Consider the following 19,392-nt stretch of genomic DNA (forward strand, 5'->3'; position numbering starts at 1 on the left):
TACAGCTTTAGAGATGATGGCCTCACTCGTAAGACATGAAATCATTGTAAATTATGAATAACATGTCTGATATTGTTTGATAGATAAAAATCTGATTGATAAATCGACATCTGATTGATAAATCAACATCTGTTCCCAGATACGAACAGACACAGGTACATGGACAGACCCAGAAAAAGCATAGTCCTTGACTAAAAGGAATAGAAATTGAAGTGAATAGAAATCTCAACAACTCTCCTCTCTTCCTCATTCCCCCTCTCCATATTCAGGTATCCTGGGTAGTGACTACATCAATGCTAACTACATTGACGGCTACAGGAAGCAGAATGCCTACATTGCCACACAGGGCCCGCTGGCGGAGACGTTCGGGGACTTCTGGAGGATGGTGTGGGAACAGAGAGCAGCCTCCGTGGTCATGATGACTCGCCTGGAAGAGAAGTCACGGGTGAGAGGGGGAGGGACAGGGCAACACTCATCCACTCATCGTTATTATCTACTGTAGGGCAACACTCATCCAATCGCTTAGAGAATAAGGGTTCTTTGTTTGTCCCCATAGGAGAACTCTTTTTGGTACCAGGTAGCACCTTCTTTTCAAAGAGTGTACTGTAGGGCAACACTCAGCCACTTTGAATGGGACTAGGGCTCTGTCATGCATTGTAATGTGCAGTCATCCACTCGTGTCATCCACTATTGAAGGGTGTTGTCATTCCCTGCTGTAGGTCAGAAGGGCTCTGTCGTCCACTGTAGGGCACTGTCATCTACTCAGTATCATCCAATACTGTAAATCACTGAAGGTTACTGGAAGGCTATCATCCACTATAGGGCACTTTTTAGGTCACAGTCATGAGTCATCCGCTGAGGATGATAGGGTACTGTCATCAGCTGTAATCTGCTGCCATCCATTGAAAGAAACTGACAGTCATTTTAGCATCAGAGCCATATTTAGATAATTAAGTAGGTCAAGACAATTAGGCTAATGGATTAGTCTCTTTTGATTATCAGAATATGTTTTTCTATGAAAATGGCAATGACGATGATGGTAACGTCGACATTGAAGACGATGATGAGCTTCTGCTGCTGATGATGAGATTACTGACAAGGATGATTTTGATAACAATGATGCTGATGAAAGTTTTTTTTTTCCTTCTGTAGGTAAAGTGTGACCAGTACTGGCCGACCCGTGGTTCAGAGACCTATGGGATGACCCAGGTCACCCTACTGGACACTATGGAACTGGCCACCTTCTGCGTGCGCACCTTCTCCCTGCACAAGGTCAGTACACACACACATGCATGCACGTACGCGCACAGGCACTCAAGCACACACACACACACACACACACACATACACACACACACAAACTCCACCTCACCTCCCCTGTTCTCGTTTATCTTCTCCCACTCCCCTTTCTATTCTTCTGTTCATCTTGGTAAATCCATCGCCATTTGCTCTTGATTAATTTACTGTCATGCCCCATGACACTTCTACACTCTCAGCCAGCTAATGAACCAGAAACAATTTGAAGGGATTTGAATTCAAATCTCGACTGTCACCCTGTGAGAAAACAGCAGGGAGCAAAGGGGAAGGTGATTACACTGTAGTTAATGGAGCATTGGTTCTATCCAGTCAGCATTTCAGCCTGAACCTGTCATGATGCACTGTTACAGAGAGATTATCACTGTTAGAATCACACTACTTCCTGAATATTGTACTAATCTAGGAACTAGAGCCCTACCAAGCAGTGTCTCAAAACACACAGAAACTAGGCCAGCTGACTTTTAAGTGCTTTGAGGTACATTATTAATATATCAGTCATGAATATAGAGTACATACAGTGCATTTGGGAAAGTATTCAGACCCCTTTACTTTTTTAAATTTTATGTTAGTGTCTTATTCTAAAATGAATTTAAACATTTTGAATTTAATGAATTTAAACAAATACCCCATAATGACAAAGCTAAAAACTGATATATCACATTACATACGTATTCAGACCCTTTACTCTGTAATTTGTTGAAGCACCTGGCAGCGATTACAGCCTCAAGTATTTTTGGGTATGACACTACAAGCTTGGCACACCTGTATTTGGGGAGTTTCCGCCATTTTTCTCTGCAGATCCTCTCAATCTCTATCAGGTTGGATGGGGAGCAGCGCTGCACAACTATTTCCAGGTCTCTCCAGAGATGTTTGATTGAGTTCAAGTCCGGGCTCTGGCTGGGCCACTCAAGGACATTCAGAGACTTGTCTCGAAGCCACTCCTGTGTTGTCTTGGCTGTGTGCTTAGGGTCATTGTCCTGTTGGAAGTTGAACCTTCGCCCCAGTCTGAGGTCCTGAAGTGCTCTGGAGCAGGTTTTCATCAAGGATTTCTCTGTACTTTGCTCCATTTATCTTTCCCTCGATCCTGACTAGTCTCCCAGTTCCTGCCCCTGAAAAACATCCCCACAGCATGATGCTGCCACCACCATGCTTCACTGTAGGCATGATGCCAGGTTTATTCCAGATGTGATACTTGGCATTCAGGCCAAAGAGTTTAATCTTGGTTTCATCAGACCAGACAATCTTGTTCGTCGTGGTCTAAGAGTCGTCTAGGCGCCTTTTGGCAAACTCCAAGCAGGCTGTCATGTGCTTTTTACTGGGGAGTGGCATCTGTCTGGCCACTCTACATTAAAGGCCTGATTGGTGAAGTGTTGCAGAGTCCTTCTGGAAGGTTCTCCTATCTCCACAGAGGAACTCTGGAGCTCTGTCAGAGTGACCATTGGGTTCTTGGTCACCTCCCTGTCCAAGGCCCTTCTCCTCCGATTGCTCAGTTTGGCCGGGCGGCCAGCTATAGGAAGAGTCTTGGTGGTTCCAAACTTCTTCCATTTAAGAATAATGTGGAGGCCACTCTGTTCTTCAGGCTCCTTCAACAATGGGACCTTATATAGACAGGTGCGTGCCTTACAAAACCATGTCCAATCAATTGAATTTACCACAGGTGGACTCCAATCAAGTTGTAGAAACATCTCAAGGATGATCAATGGAAACAGGATGCACTTGAGCTCAATTTCGAGTCTCATAGCAAAGAGTCTGAAGACTTACAGTTGAAGTCGGAAGTTTAGATACATTTAGGTTGTAGTTATTAAAACCCGTTTTTCAACCACTCCACAAATGTCTTGTTAACAAACTATAGTTTTGGCAAGTCGGTTAGGACATCTACTTTGCGCATGACACAAGTCATTTTTCCAAAAATACAGTACAAAAATACATACAGATTATTTCACTTATAATTGACAGTATCACAATTCCAGTGGGTCAGAAGTTTACATACACTAAGTTGACTGTGCCTTTAAACAGTTTGGAAAATTCTAGAAAACGATGTCATGGCTTTAGAAGCTTCTGATAGGCTAATTTACATCATTTGAGTCAATTGAAGGTGTACCTGTGGATGTATTTCAAGGCCTACCTTCAAACTCAGTGCCTCTTTGCTTGACATCATGGGAAAATCAAAAGAAATCAGACAAGACCTCAGAACAAAAATTGTAGACCCCCACAAGTCTGGTTCATCCCAAAACTCCTGAAGGTACCACGTTCATCTGTACAAACAATAGTACGCAAGTATAAACACCATGGGACCACGCAGCCATCATACCGCTCAGTTCTGTCTCCTAGAGACGAACGTACTTTGGTACGAAAAGTGCAAATCAATCCCAGAACAACAGCAAAGGAGCTTGTGAAGATGCTGGAGGAAACAGGTACAAATGTATCTATATCCACAGTAAAACGAGTCCTATATCAACATAACCTGAATGGCCGCTCAGTAAGGAAGAAGACACTGCTCCAAAACCGCCATAAAAAAGCAGACTACGGTTTGCAACTGCACATGGGGACAAAGATCGTACTTTTTGGAGTAATGTCCTCTGGTCTGATGAAACAAAAATAGAACTGTTTAGCCATAATGACCATCGTTATGCTTGGAGGAAAAAGGGGCAAGCCTGCAAGCCGAAGAACACCATCCCAACCGTGAAGCACAGGGGTAGCAACATCATGTTGTGGGGGTGCTTTGCTGCACTGGTGCACTTCACAAAATATATGGCATCATGAGGAAAGGAAAATTATGTGGATATATTGAAGCAACATCTCAAGACATCAGTCAGCAAGTTAAAGCTTGGTTGCAAATGGGTCTTCCAAATGGACAATGATACTGGACAAGCATACTTCCAAAGTTGTGGCAAAATGGCTTAAGGAAAACAAAGTTAAGGTATTGGAGTGGCCATCACACAGCCCTGGCCTCAATCCTATAGAACATATGTAGGACAGAACAGAAAAATTGTGTGCGAGCAAGGAGGCCTACAAACCTGACTCACTTGTGGAAGGCTACCCAAAACATTTGACCCAAGTTAAAAAATTCAAAGGCAATGCTACCAAATACTAATTGAGTATGTAAACTTCTGACCCACTGGGAATGTGATGAAAGATATAAAAGCTGAAATAAATAATTCTCTCTACTATTATTCTGACATTCTTAAAATAAAGTGATGATCCTAACTGACCTAAAACAGGGAATTTTTACTTGGATTAAATATCAATGTATTTGGCTAAGGTGTATGTAATCTTCCGACTTCAACTGTATGTAAATAAGGTATTTTTGTTTTTTATTTGTAATTAATGTGCCAAAAAATCTGAAAACGTGTTTTCTCTTTGTCATTATGAGGTATTGTGTGTAGATTGATGAGTGAAAACATGTTTTTAATCCATTTAGAGTAACGCTGTAACTTCACAAAATGTAGAAAAGGGGAAGGAGTCAGAATACTTTCCAAATACACTGTATGTCAATTCATATATTATGTAATGTTTGGAAGCATAATAATTATCAAGTACATGGGGAGAACACAGATTATTTTGTTTGGTTTCTGAAAGTACCCCTCTCTCCCTTCTGCTGTGTCTCATACAGTAGTAATGGTGATGGCACTAATAATGCTCTCCTCTCCCTTCTCTCAGAGTGGTAGTAGTGAACGGAGGGAGGTGCGTCAGTTCCAGTTCACTGCCTGGCCGGACCACGGAGTACCAGAGTACCCCACCCCGTTCCTTGCCTTCCTACGCAGGGTTAAAGCCTGCAACCCCCCTGACGCAGGTCCTGTCATCGCACACTGCAGGTAGGAGGACACACAAGCACACATATACCCACACACACATATACCACACACCTGCGACACGCACAGACACACACACTCACACACACACTCACGCGCGCGCGCGCACACACACACACACACACACACGCGCACCCTGGATCCAGTCAGCCATATATGACAGGCTGTCCTGACGAATGACCACTGATAGCTCAGACCCCCCCCCCCCCCCCCCCTGTTTCTCTCTCTCAGTGCGGGGGTGGGCCGCACCGGCTGCTTCATCGTGATCGACGCCATGCTGGAGAGAATCAGACACGAGCGCACGGCCGACGTCTACGGTCACGTGACCCTGATGAGGTCCCAGCGGAACTACATGGTGCAGACGGAGGACCAGTACGGCTTCATCCACGAGGCGCTGCTGGAAGCAGTGGCTTGTGGGAACACGGAGGTGGCGGCCAGGAGCCTGTTCTCCTACATGCAGAAGCTGGGCCAGGTGGAGAATGGAGAGCACGTCACCGGCATGGAGCTGGAATTCAAGGTGAACATATCAACACAGTGGATACTGTAGCATAGAAATATAGTGGATAGAATAGAGAAATATAGTTCAAATACAGAGAGATGCCAGTCAGAAATAGGTTCACAATCAGAAATACTTGGTAATTTGGAATTAAAATTGGTTTTGGTGTAGTACAATGCTTCAAAAAGCAATCCTCTCTGTATCTCTCCCTCTCTACTTTCCTCTCTCTCCTTCAGCGTCTGGCCAACACAAAAGCCCACACGTCTCGGTTTGTCAGTGCCAACCTGCCGTGTAACAAGTTCAAGAACCGCCTGGTCAACATCATGCCCTACGAGACCACCCGTGTCTGTCTGCAGCCAATCAGAGGCCTGGAGGGCTCAGACTACATCAACGCCAGCTACATCGATGGATACAGGTACGTCTCAACCATAGAAATATAAATAGTAGAATAGACATCCCAATTCAAGACACTGTTCCATTACTAAATTGCTTTTGCATAGATATAAAACCCTAGGAAGTTTAATCTGTGCCTCAAACTGTCCACCATCTTGATTTGGACCAGGTCTGATAAGCTATGTTAAACTTGCTAGTTTTATCTTTATGGTCTATTAATTAAGGATTGTGTCCATGTGGTTATAGGCAGCAGAGAGGTTACATCGCCACCCAGGGTCCACTGGCTGAGACCACAGAAGACTTCTGGAGAATGCTGTGGGAACACAACTCTACCATCGTTGTCATGCTCACTAAACTGAGAGAGATGGGACGGGTAAGGTTACGCACACACATGCACGCAAGCACCAACCTACTCACACACATACACGCACACACGTGCCATCTCTTTTCCTTTGTGTGTCTCTACAGGAGAAGTGCCATCAGTACTGGCCTGCGGAGCGTTCAGCCAGGTACCAGTACTTTGTAGTGGATCCCATGGCTGAATACAACATGCCCCAGTACATCCTCAGAGAGTTCAAAGTCACTGACGCAAGGGTGAGTGTGTGTGTGAGTCTGAGTGTGTGAGAGGGTTTTTGTGTGTGCAACATTTCCACAATACTCTCTATCCTCCTCAGACAAGTCAAGGTCAATGACGCGTGACTATTTATGCTTGTGTGTGTGTTGTAAATGTAACTGCAAATTACTTATCCCCTTTGTAGGGTATTTTATATTGTAATCAGTCACCTCTCCCCCTTATTGTCCATCTATCAGGGGAGTTTGTGAGGGTCCTGGCAGCTAGCATGTTCAATCGACCCACCGTAGATTACTCTAGTCAACCCTGTCTTCTCCTAACGCCCTGATTGTGTGTGTGTGTGTGTGTGTGTGTGTGTGTGTGTGTGTGTGTGTGTGTGTGTGTGTGTGTGTGTGTGTGTGTGTGTGTGTTTGTGTTGATAAGCCTGTCCTGACAGCCCATTAACAGATGTTGTATTGATCTCTGTGGAGTCAGGTTGTCTGAGCAGAGAAAATATGTAATTGGCTACAGACAGACAGGCTCCAGAGCCAGGCAGACAGGATTTATACACACATAGATCAGACAGAGAGAAGATGAGGAGGGTAGGTGGTCAAAAACCAGAACCAGACCTGCAACCTTACTAGAAAACAGAACTCTGTCTGAATAGATAGTAGAATAGTTTGATTGGTAAAAGCAGTAGGAGGGAAATATTGCATTCACTTTTCCAATCACGTACAGAGAGCAGTGTTTACTGGTAACAATAAGGAGGAAGGAAGGGTGTATGTCACTTCTTCTTCCTTCCACTCTCCCATCAGGATGGCCAATCGCGGACAGTTCGTCAGTTTCAGTTCACTGATTGGCCAGAGCAGGGAGTTCCGAAATCTGGAGAGGGCTTCATCGACTTCATTGGCCAGGTGCACAAAACCAAGGAGCAGTTTGGTCAGGACGGCCCAATCAGTGTCCATTGCAGGTAATAGCTATAGGTTTTGATTAACCATGCATTGCCCTTATAGACTTCACACATCTGTTATTCCCCATTACTGCTGTATAAAGATTTTCCAAGATGGCGTAGCAGTCGGATGTGTATTTCTCTTGTCCCGTCTTGTGCATAGTCGTTTACCTCGTCGTATATTTTGTATTTATTTTAATCTCACTTTCCATCTACAAACTGAATATACTTTCCTGCAACCCACCTCACCCAATGTTGTATACATCTGCTATTTTATACTTTAGAATCGGAACCCCCATCAGAAGTTAGCCAGCTAACTAGCTAGTAGCTAGTAGTCAGTTAGCCACTGCTAGCGGTCTTCACCGTTAACTTGGAAACCAGCCAGCTTCAGCTCGGTCAATACCTGCCAGTCTGCCCAGCGCGATATCAACCCAGAGCATATCGGACAACTTTTTCTCTACCTCATCACCAGATTCTTGCCACAAGCCCTGGTCCATTACACCGGATCATCGCAACTAGCTAGCTGCATTTGAGTGGCTACTGCTGGCTAACGCCTCTGTCCCAAAGCAAGCACCAGTTAGTCTTGAGCTAGCCTTGAGCTAGGCCCATCTTCCAGCTAACCGAAGAGGTCTACCAGCTAATTGGGCTACAATACCTCTTTTGCCAATTGGCCAGGACCCTTTATTGCCGACACATAGCCCTGCCGATCCATCACGACTGGTATGCCGACGTAATCGTCCGAGGTGGTTTCAATAGGCTCTTCCATTGCGACATCTGCTATCTCTGGCCCTCTAGCTGTCTGAATTGCCATTTCTCCAGCTCGCCTAGCGTAGTAGCGACTACTGAACGGCTCCCTGATGCACCTGTTGCTGCTCATTGGACCCTATGATCACCCGGCTGCACATGCCTCTCTCTAATGTTAATATGCCTTGTCTTCTGCTGTTTTGGTTAGTTATTATTGTCTTATTTCACTGTAGAGCCCCCATTCCTTAACTGGTGCCTGTAGAGACAAAACCTCTTATCGTCACTCAATGCCTAGGTTGACCTCCACTGTACTCACATCATACCATACTCCTGTCTGTACATTGTTCCTTGAATCTATTCTACCACGCTCAAAAATCTGCTCCTTTTACTCTCTGTTCCGAACGCACTAGACGACCAGTTCTTATAGCCTTTAGCCGTACCCTTATCCTACTCCTACTCTGTTCTTCTGGTGAAGGAGAGGTTAACCCAGGCTCTGCAGCCCCCAGCACCACTCCTATTCCCTAGGTGCTCTCATTTGTTGACTTCTGTAACCGTAAAAGCATTGGTTTCATGCATGTTAACATCAGAAGCCTCCTCCCCAAGTTTGTTTTATTCACTGCTTTAGCACACTCCACCAACCCTGATGTCCTTGCCGTGTCTGAATCCTGGCTTAGGAAGGCCACCAAAAATTCTGAAATTTCCATCCCCAACTACATTTTCCGACAAGATAGAACTGCCGAAGGCGACGGAGTTGCAATCTACTGCAGAGATAGCCTGCAGAGCTCTGTCATACTATCCAGGTCTGTGCCCAATCAATTTCAGCTTCTACTTTTAAAAATCCACCTTTCCAGAAACAAGTCTCTCATCGTTACCGCTTATTATAGACCCCCCCCCCCCAGCCCCCAGCTGTGCCCTGGACACCATATGTGAATTGATCGCCCCCCATCTATCTTCAGAGTTCGTACTGTTAGGTGACCTAAACTGGGATATGCTTAACACGCCTAGGGGTAGCCAGGCGTTTTCTACAGGATTGCGGTCAGGGCTTTGTGATGGCCACTCCAATTCCTTGACTTTGTTGTCCTTAAGCCATTTTGCCACAACTTTGGAAGTATGCTTGGGGTCACTGTCCATTTGGAAGACCCATTTGCAACCAAGCTTGAACTTCAATCCAATCATAACGATGGTCATTATGGTTAACAGTTATATTTTTGTTTCATCAGACCAGAGGACATAACTCCAGAAAGTATGATCTTAGTCCCCATGTGCAGTTGCAATCCGTAGTCTGGCTTTTTTTATGGCGGTTTTGGAGCAGTAGCTTCTTCCTTGCTGGGCGGCCTTTCAGGTTATGTCGATATAGGACTCGTTTTACTGTGGATATAGATACGTTTGTACCTGTTTCTTCCAGCATCTTCACAAGGTTCTTTGCTGTTGTTCTGGGATTGATTTGCCCTTTTCGCACCAAAGTACGTTCATCTCTGGGAGACAGAACGTGTCTCCTTCCTGAGTGGTATGACGGTTGCATGATCCCATGGTGTTTACACTTGCGTACCATTGTTTGTACAGATGAAGGTGGTACCTTCAGGCGTTTGGAAATTGCTCCCTAGGATGAACCAGACTTGTGGAGGTCTACAATTGTTTTTATGAGGTCTTGGCTGACTTCTTTTGATTTTCCCATGATGTCAAGAAGAGAGGCACAGAGTTTGAAGGTAGGCCTTGAAATGCATCCACAGGTACACCTCCAATTGACTCAAATGATGTCAATTATCCTAACAGAAGCTTCTAAAGCCATGACATCATTTTCTGGAATTTTCCAAGCTGTTTAAAGGCACAGTCAACTCAGTGTATGTAAACTTCTAATTCACTGGAATTATGATACAGTGAATTATAAGTGAAATAATCTGTCTGTAAACAATTGTTGGAAAAACGACTTGTGTCATTCACAAAGTACATGTCCTAACCGACTTGCCTAAACTATAGTTTGTTAACAAGACATTTGTGAAGTGGTTGAAAAACAAGTTTGAATGACTACAACCTAAAGTGTGTGTAAACTTCCGACTTCAACTGTATATCCATCCTGCCCTGCCTTTCTAAAATGTTTGAAAGCCAAGTTAACAAACAGATCACAGACCATTTCGAATCACACCGAACCTTCTCCACTATGCAATCTGGTTTCCGAGCTGGTCATGGGTGCACCTCATCCACGCTCAAGGTCCTAAACGATATCATAACCGCCATCGATAAAAAACAGTACTGTGCAACCGTCTTCATCGACCCGGCCAACTTTTTCGACTCTATCAATCACCACATTCTTATCGGCAGACTCAATAGCCTTGGTTTCTCAAATGACTGCCTCGCCTGGATCACAAACTACTTGTCAGATAGAGTTCAGTGTGTCAAATCGGAGGGCCTGTTGTCCGGACCTCTGACATTCTCTATGGGGGTGCCACAGGGTTCAATTCTCAGGCCGACTCTTTTCTCTGTATATATCAATGATGTCGCTCTTGCTGCTTGTGATTCTCTGATCCACCTCTCCGCAGACGACACCATTCTGCATACATCTGGCCCTTCTTTGGACACTGTGTTAACAAGCCTCCAAACGAGCATCAAGGCCATACAACACTCCTTCTGTGGCCTCCAACTGCTTTTAAATACTAGTAAAACTAAATGCATGCTCTTCAACTGATTGCTGCCTCTGGACGGCTCTGACTTAGAATATGTGGACAACTACAAATACCTAGGTGTCTGGTTAGACTGTAAACTCTCCTTCCAGACTCATATGAAGCATCTCCAATCCAAAATGTAATCTAGAATTGGCTTCCTATTTCGCAACAAAGCGTCCTTCACTCATGCTGCCAAAGATACCCTCGTAAAACTGACTATCCTATCGAACCTTGACTTCCACGATGTCATTTACAAAATAGCCTCCAACACCCTACTCAGCAAACTGGATGTAGTCTGTCACAGTGCCATCCGTTTTGTCTATGGCCTATTTATTGCCTTACCTCCCTAATCTTCTACATTTGCACACACTGTACATAGCTTTTTCTATTGTGTTATTGACTGTATGTTTGTTTATGTGTAACTCTGTATTGTTGTTTTTGTCGCACTGCTTTGCTTTATCTTGGCCAGGTCGCAGTTGTAAATGAGAACTTGTTCTCAACTGGCCTACCTGGTTAAATAAAGGGGAAATAAAATACAAAATTGTAGTCTGGCTGACATATTGGTAAGTTCAGAGCTGGTATTTGTTTGACCCGTGTGTGTGTGTGTGTGTGTGTGTGTGTGTGTGTGTGTGTGTGTGTGTGTGTGTGTGTGTGTGTGTGTGTGTGTGTGTGTGCAGTGCGGGTGTAGGGCGAACTGGAGTCTTCATCACTCTGAGCATTGTTCTGGAGAGGATGCGTTACGAGGGAGCTGTGGACATCTTCCAGACAGTGAAGATGCTGAGGACACAACGCCCTGCTATGGTGCAGACGGAGGTAGGCTTCAAAGACACAACGCCCTGCCATGGGGCAGACGGAGGTAGGCTTCACAGACACAACGCCCTGCTATGGTGCAGACGGAGGTAGGCTTCAAAGACACAACGCCCTGCTATGGGGCAGACGGAGGTAGGCTTCACAGACACAACGCCCTGCTATGGTGCAGACGGAGGTAGGCTTCACAGACACAACGCCCTGCCATGGGGTAGACGGAGGTAGGCTTCACAGACACCATGCCCTGCCATGGTGCAGACAGAGGTAGGCTTCACAGACACAACACCCTGCCATGGGGCAGAAGGAGGTAGGTTTCACAGACACAACGCCCTGCCATGGTGCAGACGGAGGTAGGCTTCACAGACACAACACCCTGCCACTGTGCAGACGGAGGTAGACTTCCCAGACACACCGATGACCTCTCCAATTATAAAATGGTTTGTTGAGAAATGGACAGATATTGCTAGATGTTTTTTTTTCATTCATTCATAGAGATAGCAGACCACCTCACTAGCTGCACTAGCTACACTAGCTACATGTCCATGTCAGTTATCAATATACTGCACTAGACAGAAATCTGTCTATTCTTTATTTTTGTTCAGGATGAGTACCAGTTCTCCTACCAGGCTGCCCTGGAGTACCTGGGGAGTTTTGACCACTATGCAACCTAAGAGAGGAGAGGAACTGTCATCCCTCCTTCCTTCTGCTCAGATAGAGGTCCACAGAGAAACAAGGAACAACCAACGAGAGAAGCAGGCTGGAAAACGACAAAACAATGAACCTTAAATCCCACCTGAGGGACGACACTACTAACAAGTAGTAATTATTACAAGAACATCAGCAACAAACAAAACAACAACAACAACAACAACTAGATGAATGTCAAAGAAAACCTGCGCTCTCAGGAAAGACCTGGAAAGGGTGTGTTGGGAGTCGGAGACAGACTACTACATGTGTAATCCTGCTTATTCTTCTTACCTCAGTGTTCAAAATGTGGAGGACTTATAATACCTGTGTGTGTTGTGGTCAGCTATTTCAAAAATGAAACCAGTGAAAAACAAAAACTGCTTCAGAAACAGGAGTTGTGATATGTGTGTGTAAAAAATACAAGGACACAAAAAGCCTGGATATTTGCTGCACCCTAAATGGGTCTTTGTGTTATTATCTTTCTATCTATGGGTTAAGTGTATGAGGTGTGAAAGTGCAAAGGTGAACGTTTTCATGTGTCTGTCGTTCTGCATTCTGGTGTCTGTTGCTGCCAGAGCTAGTCCTGGCTTAACCTGAGCACAGTTTTAGACAGAGGACTAAACCTAGTCCTAGACATCAAAGTAGGACTAGAGGGACGGTTTGAGCTGCATGTCCGTGATTGGACGCCAGACTCTCCTACCCACAGTGCCAAGAGAAACCACGCTGTTCCTGGGCAGATGGAAAATGTACTTTGACCTCTGATGAGGAGGAATGGTGCCCTACTATCTGTACATCCAGCTTACAATACATGAGCAGTAAACTCACAGATCTAGAATCAGTTTACCATCCTTAAATTGTAACCTAAACCATTTGGTTGAAAAAGCTAAATTGACCTTGATCAGTGTCTGGGGGCAACTTCACCCTACTCCAAGTGGGGATCAATATTATTACAAGTCAATGTTTAGTCATCCATGCTTACTTGCTATTGCTGACATCATATTTCATAACCTAATGACAGTAAAGGTTAAACACCGATTAGGCAATTCCATGTCAATCCCAGCTAGTCATTTCAGGAGGTTCCATGTATGAATTGAATGTTGTCTATATTTTTTTTGGAGGGCCATTTCGATGAATGAACAGAATTTAAAATAATGGTCTTTTTTTGGGGTCAATTTCCAGCTTCTGCAGAAACAATTGTAAGGATCCTATTCATTGTGGTTCAGTGTCTTTGCCTTATGTTTCACCTGGTTGGTTCTCTGCAGCTTAGGCTGTATCCCATGTACCTGAGCTAAGCATTGAGTGTCATGATGTAGCTTACACCTATTTGAAGCTTATACCTATTGAACCTATTTGAACACCTATTTGAATTGTCACTATACATTGGAATGGTCCTGATGGCTCAGTGGGTTGGAGCCGGGTTATGACAGCATTAAGGTTGTGGGTTAAATTCCTGCTTGGGGCTACGTATATGGTACTGAATATGTGTGTTAACCGCGAGTTGCTTTGGATGAAATTAGTTTTGCTTGTTAAACAATGTAAATCCCAACGGGTTGAGAGTAGAAGAAAGAGGTTTGAACTCAAACTCAACCCACTCTCTTCCTCTCAGTCTCTCCCTCGGCTCACAGTGGCTCTTTACATCTTCGCTCCGGTTTCTCTCTGCTCGTAGTCTTACTGTGCAGACAACAAAAAAAACGAATGACACAACCCGATGCTTTCACCTCAAGTCCACTCCAACATTCCCCACCATCCCTTGAGATGTTGTCCTCTTCTCTTATTGATTTGATGTACTATAATCTGCTTCCACAGATACGTCGTGATTGTAGAGCACAGTATGGTTTATCGTACATGAACTTGAACTGTACATACCGTCTGACGTATAGAGTTCTTTATAGTCCAGTACATAGGCCTGAGCATAAGGCGTACATACAGTACAACACGCATAATTATTTATTATTTTAAAAAAGAGCCTTATTGTTATTGTTGACTTTGTCAAATATTTATTTGATATGATTTTTTAAATATTTATTATCATTCTATTTTGTTACTGTTATTAAGACTTGATTTTTTACTATTGGTTGATTTGTTTATTCATAGTTTTATTTGGGAAAATAACCGAATATAACCAATGAGATGTTGTTTACTTGGCAAGCCAATTTTACTGTATGATATCGTCAATGTTTTTTTAATTGTCTTTTTTATTTGCTTTAGTACAATATGTACAGCACTCTGTGTAGAGTGCAATTTGATACTGATGTCCTCATAGATAGATACTTAGAGCCAGACCTAGTTTCAGTTCAGTGACTCCCCCCACCCCCATTATCATAGCTAAAGTGGTACGATCCGATCGCCAATACGGCGGCATAGATAGAGTTTAAACGGTCGAGGAAAGTACAGTAGTTGTTGAAAGTCTATGCTACACTGTTCAATTATAGTGTGCTACTATAGATCGAAGGAGTATATGATAGCATTTTGGGACAAATGGTGGGGAACGTATTTAACAATTCAGTTATCCGAATATGAAATTTAAGTTGGGTCCAAAAGTTTATCTGGTGTGACTTAACATTTTAATGATTAAAATATAAATATACCTGAAATGAAAGACCCACAGACTAAACATGTGATATCAAGTAAGGGACAGTTTCTATGGCATCACATATATCCTGTTACCTAGTAACTGTTATTTTCTTTAAAACCCTGGTTGTAGATAGTATTGTATGTTGACTTTGTATTAAAAGCAGGATGATTGGAGATACAGCATAATGAGTCATTTGGTTCCTCTGTCATTGTTTGTGATTGTCTGACAACTGGCTGCAAATTATACACTGTAAAAGTATAGGAAGATAACACAGCAGAAGCAAGGGAGGAAGCCTTTGTGATGAGATACATTTCAAGAAGAAAGGTGTGAAGTGTATCTTTCTCCACTAGGTGGTGTCCAACTACCTATCTAGAAAGAACATTTCAATTTATTTTACTAGGCAAGTCAGTTAAGAACAAATTCTTATTTACAATGACGGCCTACCGGGGAACAGTGGGTTAACTGCCTTGTTCAGGGGCAGAACAACAGATTTTTACCTTGTCAGCTCAGGGATTCAATCCAGCAACCTTTCGGTTACTGGCCCAACACTCTAACCACTAGGCTACCACTACGCCCCAATATGTAGGCTACATGCCGCCCCAACTGGTAAAGGTGAGCCCCAACATGTAGGCTACATGCCGCCCCAACTGATAAAGGTGAGCCCCAACATGTAGGCTACATGCCGCCCCAACTGGTAAAGGTGAGCCCCAACATGTAGGCTACATGCCGTCCCAACTGGTAAAGGTGAGCCCCAACATGTAGGCTACATGCCGCCCCAACTGGTAAAGGTGAGCCCCAACATGTAGGCTACATGCCGCCCCAACTGGTAAAGGTGAGCCCCAACATGGCGCCCCTTTAACCAGTCAAAGTCCATCTAATCTATCAGTATACCAGAAAGTGTTCCTACCTGCGATCCCTCAACATTCAGGTTGTGAAACATTTCCTTGTATTTTGTATTTGGATCAGCCAAATGGTTTTCTTTAGAATGTTGTAAATGGATGAAAAATGTCTATGTGTCATCTAAATTCTAAAACGCAGTTGCAATACCCTTATGCACTACAGAGATCGTCACAAGCTTCTCCCCTATTGTGTAGTGTGATACAGTGATAGTACACAAAGAATGGTGTGCCCTGAGCATGGTTGGGTATGAGTTACAGGAAACGTACGTAATACCAGGGCGCGCACACACACACACACACACACAAAGTGAGGTGCTGCAGATCCTATCACCTCTCATTCTGATGCACCTAGATGATACAGTCTATGGAACTTTTTGCTCAGCTCCGAATGTACGCCTTATACCTCCAGCTTGACTATCTTTCCCCTCAAACTTGCATGATATTATATACAGTAGAAGATCTGTTTCAATGTGAGTGAAATATGAGCGAAATTGCTTCCATGGCGCAAACCAATTGGGGTCAAGCATTTACAGTGAAGCACGTTGTCATTAAACTAATGTTCTATTGGATGCAACTCTATCATTCAGCGGTGTCACATTTCCTTGTGGAGATCTCTGCTGTGACCGGCCCAGTAACCCTAACCCTCTGTCCCAACACAATATCTCACAACCCCAGACGGGCCCGCACAACGAGGCCGCTGAGGGAGGGCGTAACACTACACCTCGGCGCTCTGATGCCAAAATAATACAGCCACAGCGATAGTACACTTGGCCATATAAACTTATACAGCTACCCAATCTGTCTGTCCCTGTTAGTAGGGGATGCTCTCAGGTTGACCTAATGTCTGTAGAAGTATCGGGTTGGTTTGTCGGAGGGTGGTAGAATTCCTTGCTAATACAGAATGGAGAGGTATTGACTATATGTTAATTACAAGCTTATAAACGTATGAATATCTCATGCTGTAGCTTTATTCATCAGCCTGGCTAACAGGGTCGTTTTGATATGGACTGTATGAAATGCATTAACAATCCCTTCACCCCAAGGCACCTAGTAGGTCTCCGTAATGCTTCAATGATATTAAATAGAGTCCTATGTACCTTGGGGTAAAGGCAGTCCGTGAGTTGGAGTGAAATAGGTTCCGGTACTAATTTTGGGTGCCAGTACGTATTGTTTATATGTATTTAGGTGCAGAAGCTAAATACTTTTGCGCTAATATTAAATAAGAGGAACAGGAGCTCAAGCAGTAGAACATTTGAGGTATTTGGTACTCAGCTGAGCTCCTGCCCAAGTCAAGCACTGGGTAAAGGGATTGTTAATGCATTTCATACAGTCCATATCAAAACACCTCAAGTCCAATTGTCCAATTGAGCTGACATATGCAGTGTTTACCATGAATCTAGTCTCCACTAACGCAGGAACATTGCCTTCTTGGGTTAGAGTCAGATCTGCGCCAGCCGACACCAGCACAGCAGTTGTTTTGACAGTGCCAGAGGTGGAACTGTAGTGGCCTGTAGTAGCTTATAGCCTACCTAAAGTGGACATTGCCCTTGACTGCACCGAGTCCCATTTCGGAGAAATCCCAAGCAGCCGTGTTTACAAATTCGAACACTGGAAAGTGATATGTAATCTACACCTTGATTATGCTGATAGAAAAATCCTCATTATTTAGATTTATAAACTGGGTGGTTTGAGCCAAACTGCTGATTGGCTGAAAGCCGTGGTATATCAGACCGTATACAATGGGTGACAAAACAGTTATTTTTACTCTTCTAATTACGTTGGTAACCAGTTTATAATTAAACAATAAGGCCTAATGAAGTGTGGTATATGGCCAATATACCAAGGCTTAGTGCTGTTCTTATGCACAACGCAATGCCATTACAGCCATTAGCCGTGGTATATTAGCCATATACTGTACCACAAACCCCCGAATAGCCTTATTGTGATTATAGACTGGTTATCAACGGAATTAGAAGAGGTAAAATACATGTTTTGTCATACCCATTGTGGTTCGAGCCCTGAATGCTGATTGGCTGAAAGCTGTGGTATGTCAGGCCATGTACCATGGGTATGACAAAACATATATGACCAATATACCACGGCTAAGGGCTGTGTCCTAGCACTCCACGTTGCGTTGTATGTAAGAACAGCTCTTAGCTGTGGTATATAGGCCATATACCACACCCCCTCAGGCCTTATTGCTTAAAGAGACTACACTTTCTCCCGTCTAACTTGACTGGGGCAGGTGTGATTTTGTGACAATGATTGCAAGAGCTACTCAACGATTTGACAGCTCCAATGCAGTTCCACCTCTGCTACGCAATGCTATCAACGGTTAACTCTTGATCTGATCCGACCTTGGCATAAGCAAAAGCCTAAAAATGTTAATCAAGCTGTAACGCTGATCTTCCGCGATATGGATTGAATTGAGCCCCGATGTTTTTTCCCAGTCTATATTAGAGGAACATAAATGTCCTGTAAAGGAATTGGTGAGTGATGTAGGATGTCTGCATTGAGTTGAAATATATAGCCTATAATATATAGGAATATATAAGAAGATATAGGACATATCCATACATTGTATAGGAATATATATAAACAAACATATAGGCTATATCCATACATTGTCGCAAAGTGGGTCGCGGACCGTTAATGGTGGGTCGCGACGTGTCCGAGTAAATGTATAATTATTTAATTAATTACTGGAATTGACTTGGTCAAGTGCATCTGCGGTCTCTGCTCAGTTTGGCAGCTGCGCGAGTGAAGGGGGATATCCTCGTGCTTCGCGGTTTACCGGATCTTTTTTCTGCAGTTTTCTTGAAGATCACTCTGCGACACACATGATGCAGCGCTGTCGTTCAGCAGCAGATGATGCTCTGTCTGCCACTGACTTGTCATGACCACTAGCCTTCACTCACCGCTGTCATGAAATGGACTCATGCTAGTAACAAGTTCTGACTGAGCTCAATTATCATGAAATGCATATAGAGCGATGAGTTTCTCTCTCTTTCATACCAACTTATAACAAGGAGCGCCCACAATGTGTTTTGTGAGGGGATGTGCTTAGTAATGAGTCTCTCATAACGAACAAATGATGGTAAACCCAGGGAGTTCTTTCAGAACCGCTGCAGAATGCTTCCGGAAACAGTGTTTCGACAGTTGAAGAGTACGTCAGCTAGCAAGGCATTGTTGTCATTTTATAACAGGTGATGATCAGCAGAAATAAGGTAGTATTAACTAACTCTCATAGTAGTAGATGTGAGTTTCTCTTTCAAACAATCCCCTGGCCTTGTACACAGCTAATAGTTAACATTCGCCAAAGCAAACTACATACTGACAGTGCAACCCCAGTAGCAGTACAGATGAAGATGAACAGGCTCACTGTACATCTTACTGTAGAAATTATTGTTGAAAACTAGTCTAGGTTTGAACTGTTGCTGCTAAAATACAATTTTTATTCTGAACTGGAATAAACTGATTGAAGCAAGATGCTTTTTGAGGCA

The 19,392-nt window shown here is 43.8% G+C and overlaps 1 protein-coding gene across 1 annotated transcript in view; it reads left to right on the plus strand.

Moving 5' to 3' along the window:
• The window catches only part of LOC139376292 (receptor-type tyrosine-protein phosphatase S-like), a 78,468-nt gene extending 63,296 nt beyond the window's left edge, over nucleotides 1-15,172 (plus strand). The window contains exons 26-35 of the mRNA XM_071118663.1: nucleotides 270-445; nucleotides 1,153-1,272; nucleotides 4,978-5,132; nucleotides 5,361-5,646; nucleotides 5,862-6,040; nucleotides 6,265-6,391; nucleotides 6,487-6,612; nucleotides 7,384-7,538; nucleotides 11,599-11,734; nucleotides 12,331-15,172. Coding sequence (XP_070974764.1) covers nucleotides 270-445; nucleotides 1,153-1,272; nucleotides 4,978-5,132; nucleotides 5,361-5,646; nucleotides 5,862-6,040; nucleotides 6,265-6,391; nucleotides 6,487-6,612; nucleotides 7,384-7,538; nucleotides 11,599-11,734; nucleotides 12,331-12,399 — 1,529 coding nt within the window. The 3' untranslated portion in view covers nucleotides 12,400-15,172. The remainder of the gene's footprint in view (nucleotides 1-269; nucleotides 446-1,152; nucleotides 1,273-4,977; nucleotides 5,133-5,360; nucleotides 5,647-5,861; nucleotides 6,041-6,264; nucleotides 6,392-6,486; nucleotides 6,613-7,383; nucleotides 7,539-11,598; nucleotides 11,735-12,330) is intronic.
• The last annotated feature ends 4,220 nt before the right edge of the window (nucleotides 15,173-19,392 follow it).

The sequence above is a fragment of the Oncorhynchus clarkii genome, chromosome 20, assembly GCF_045791955.1.
Source record: "Oncorhynchus clarkii lewisi isolate Uvic-CL-2024 chromosome 20, UVic_Ocla_1.0, whole genome shotgun sequence".
Taxonomy (NCBI): Eukaryota; Metazoa; Chordata; class Actinopteri; order Salmoniformes; family Salmonidae; genus Oncorhynchus; species Oncorhynchus clarkii.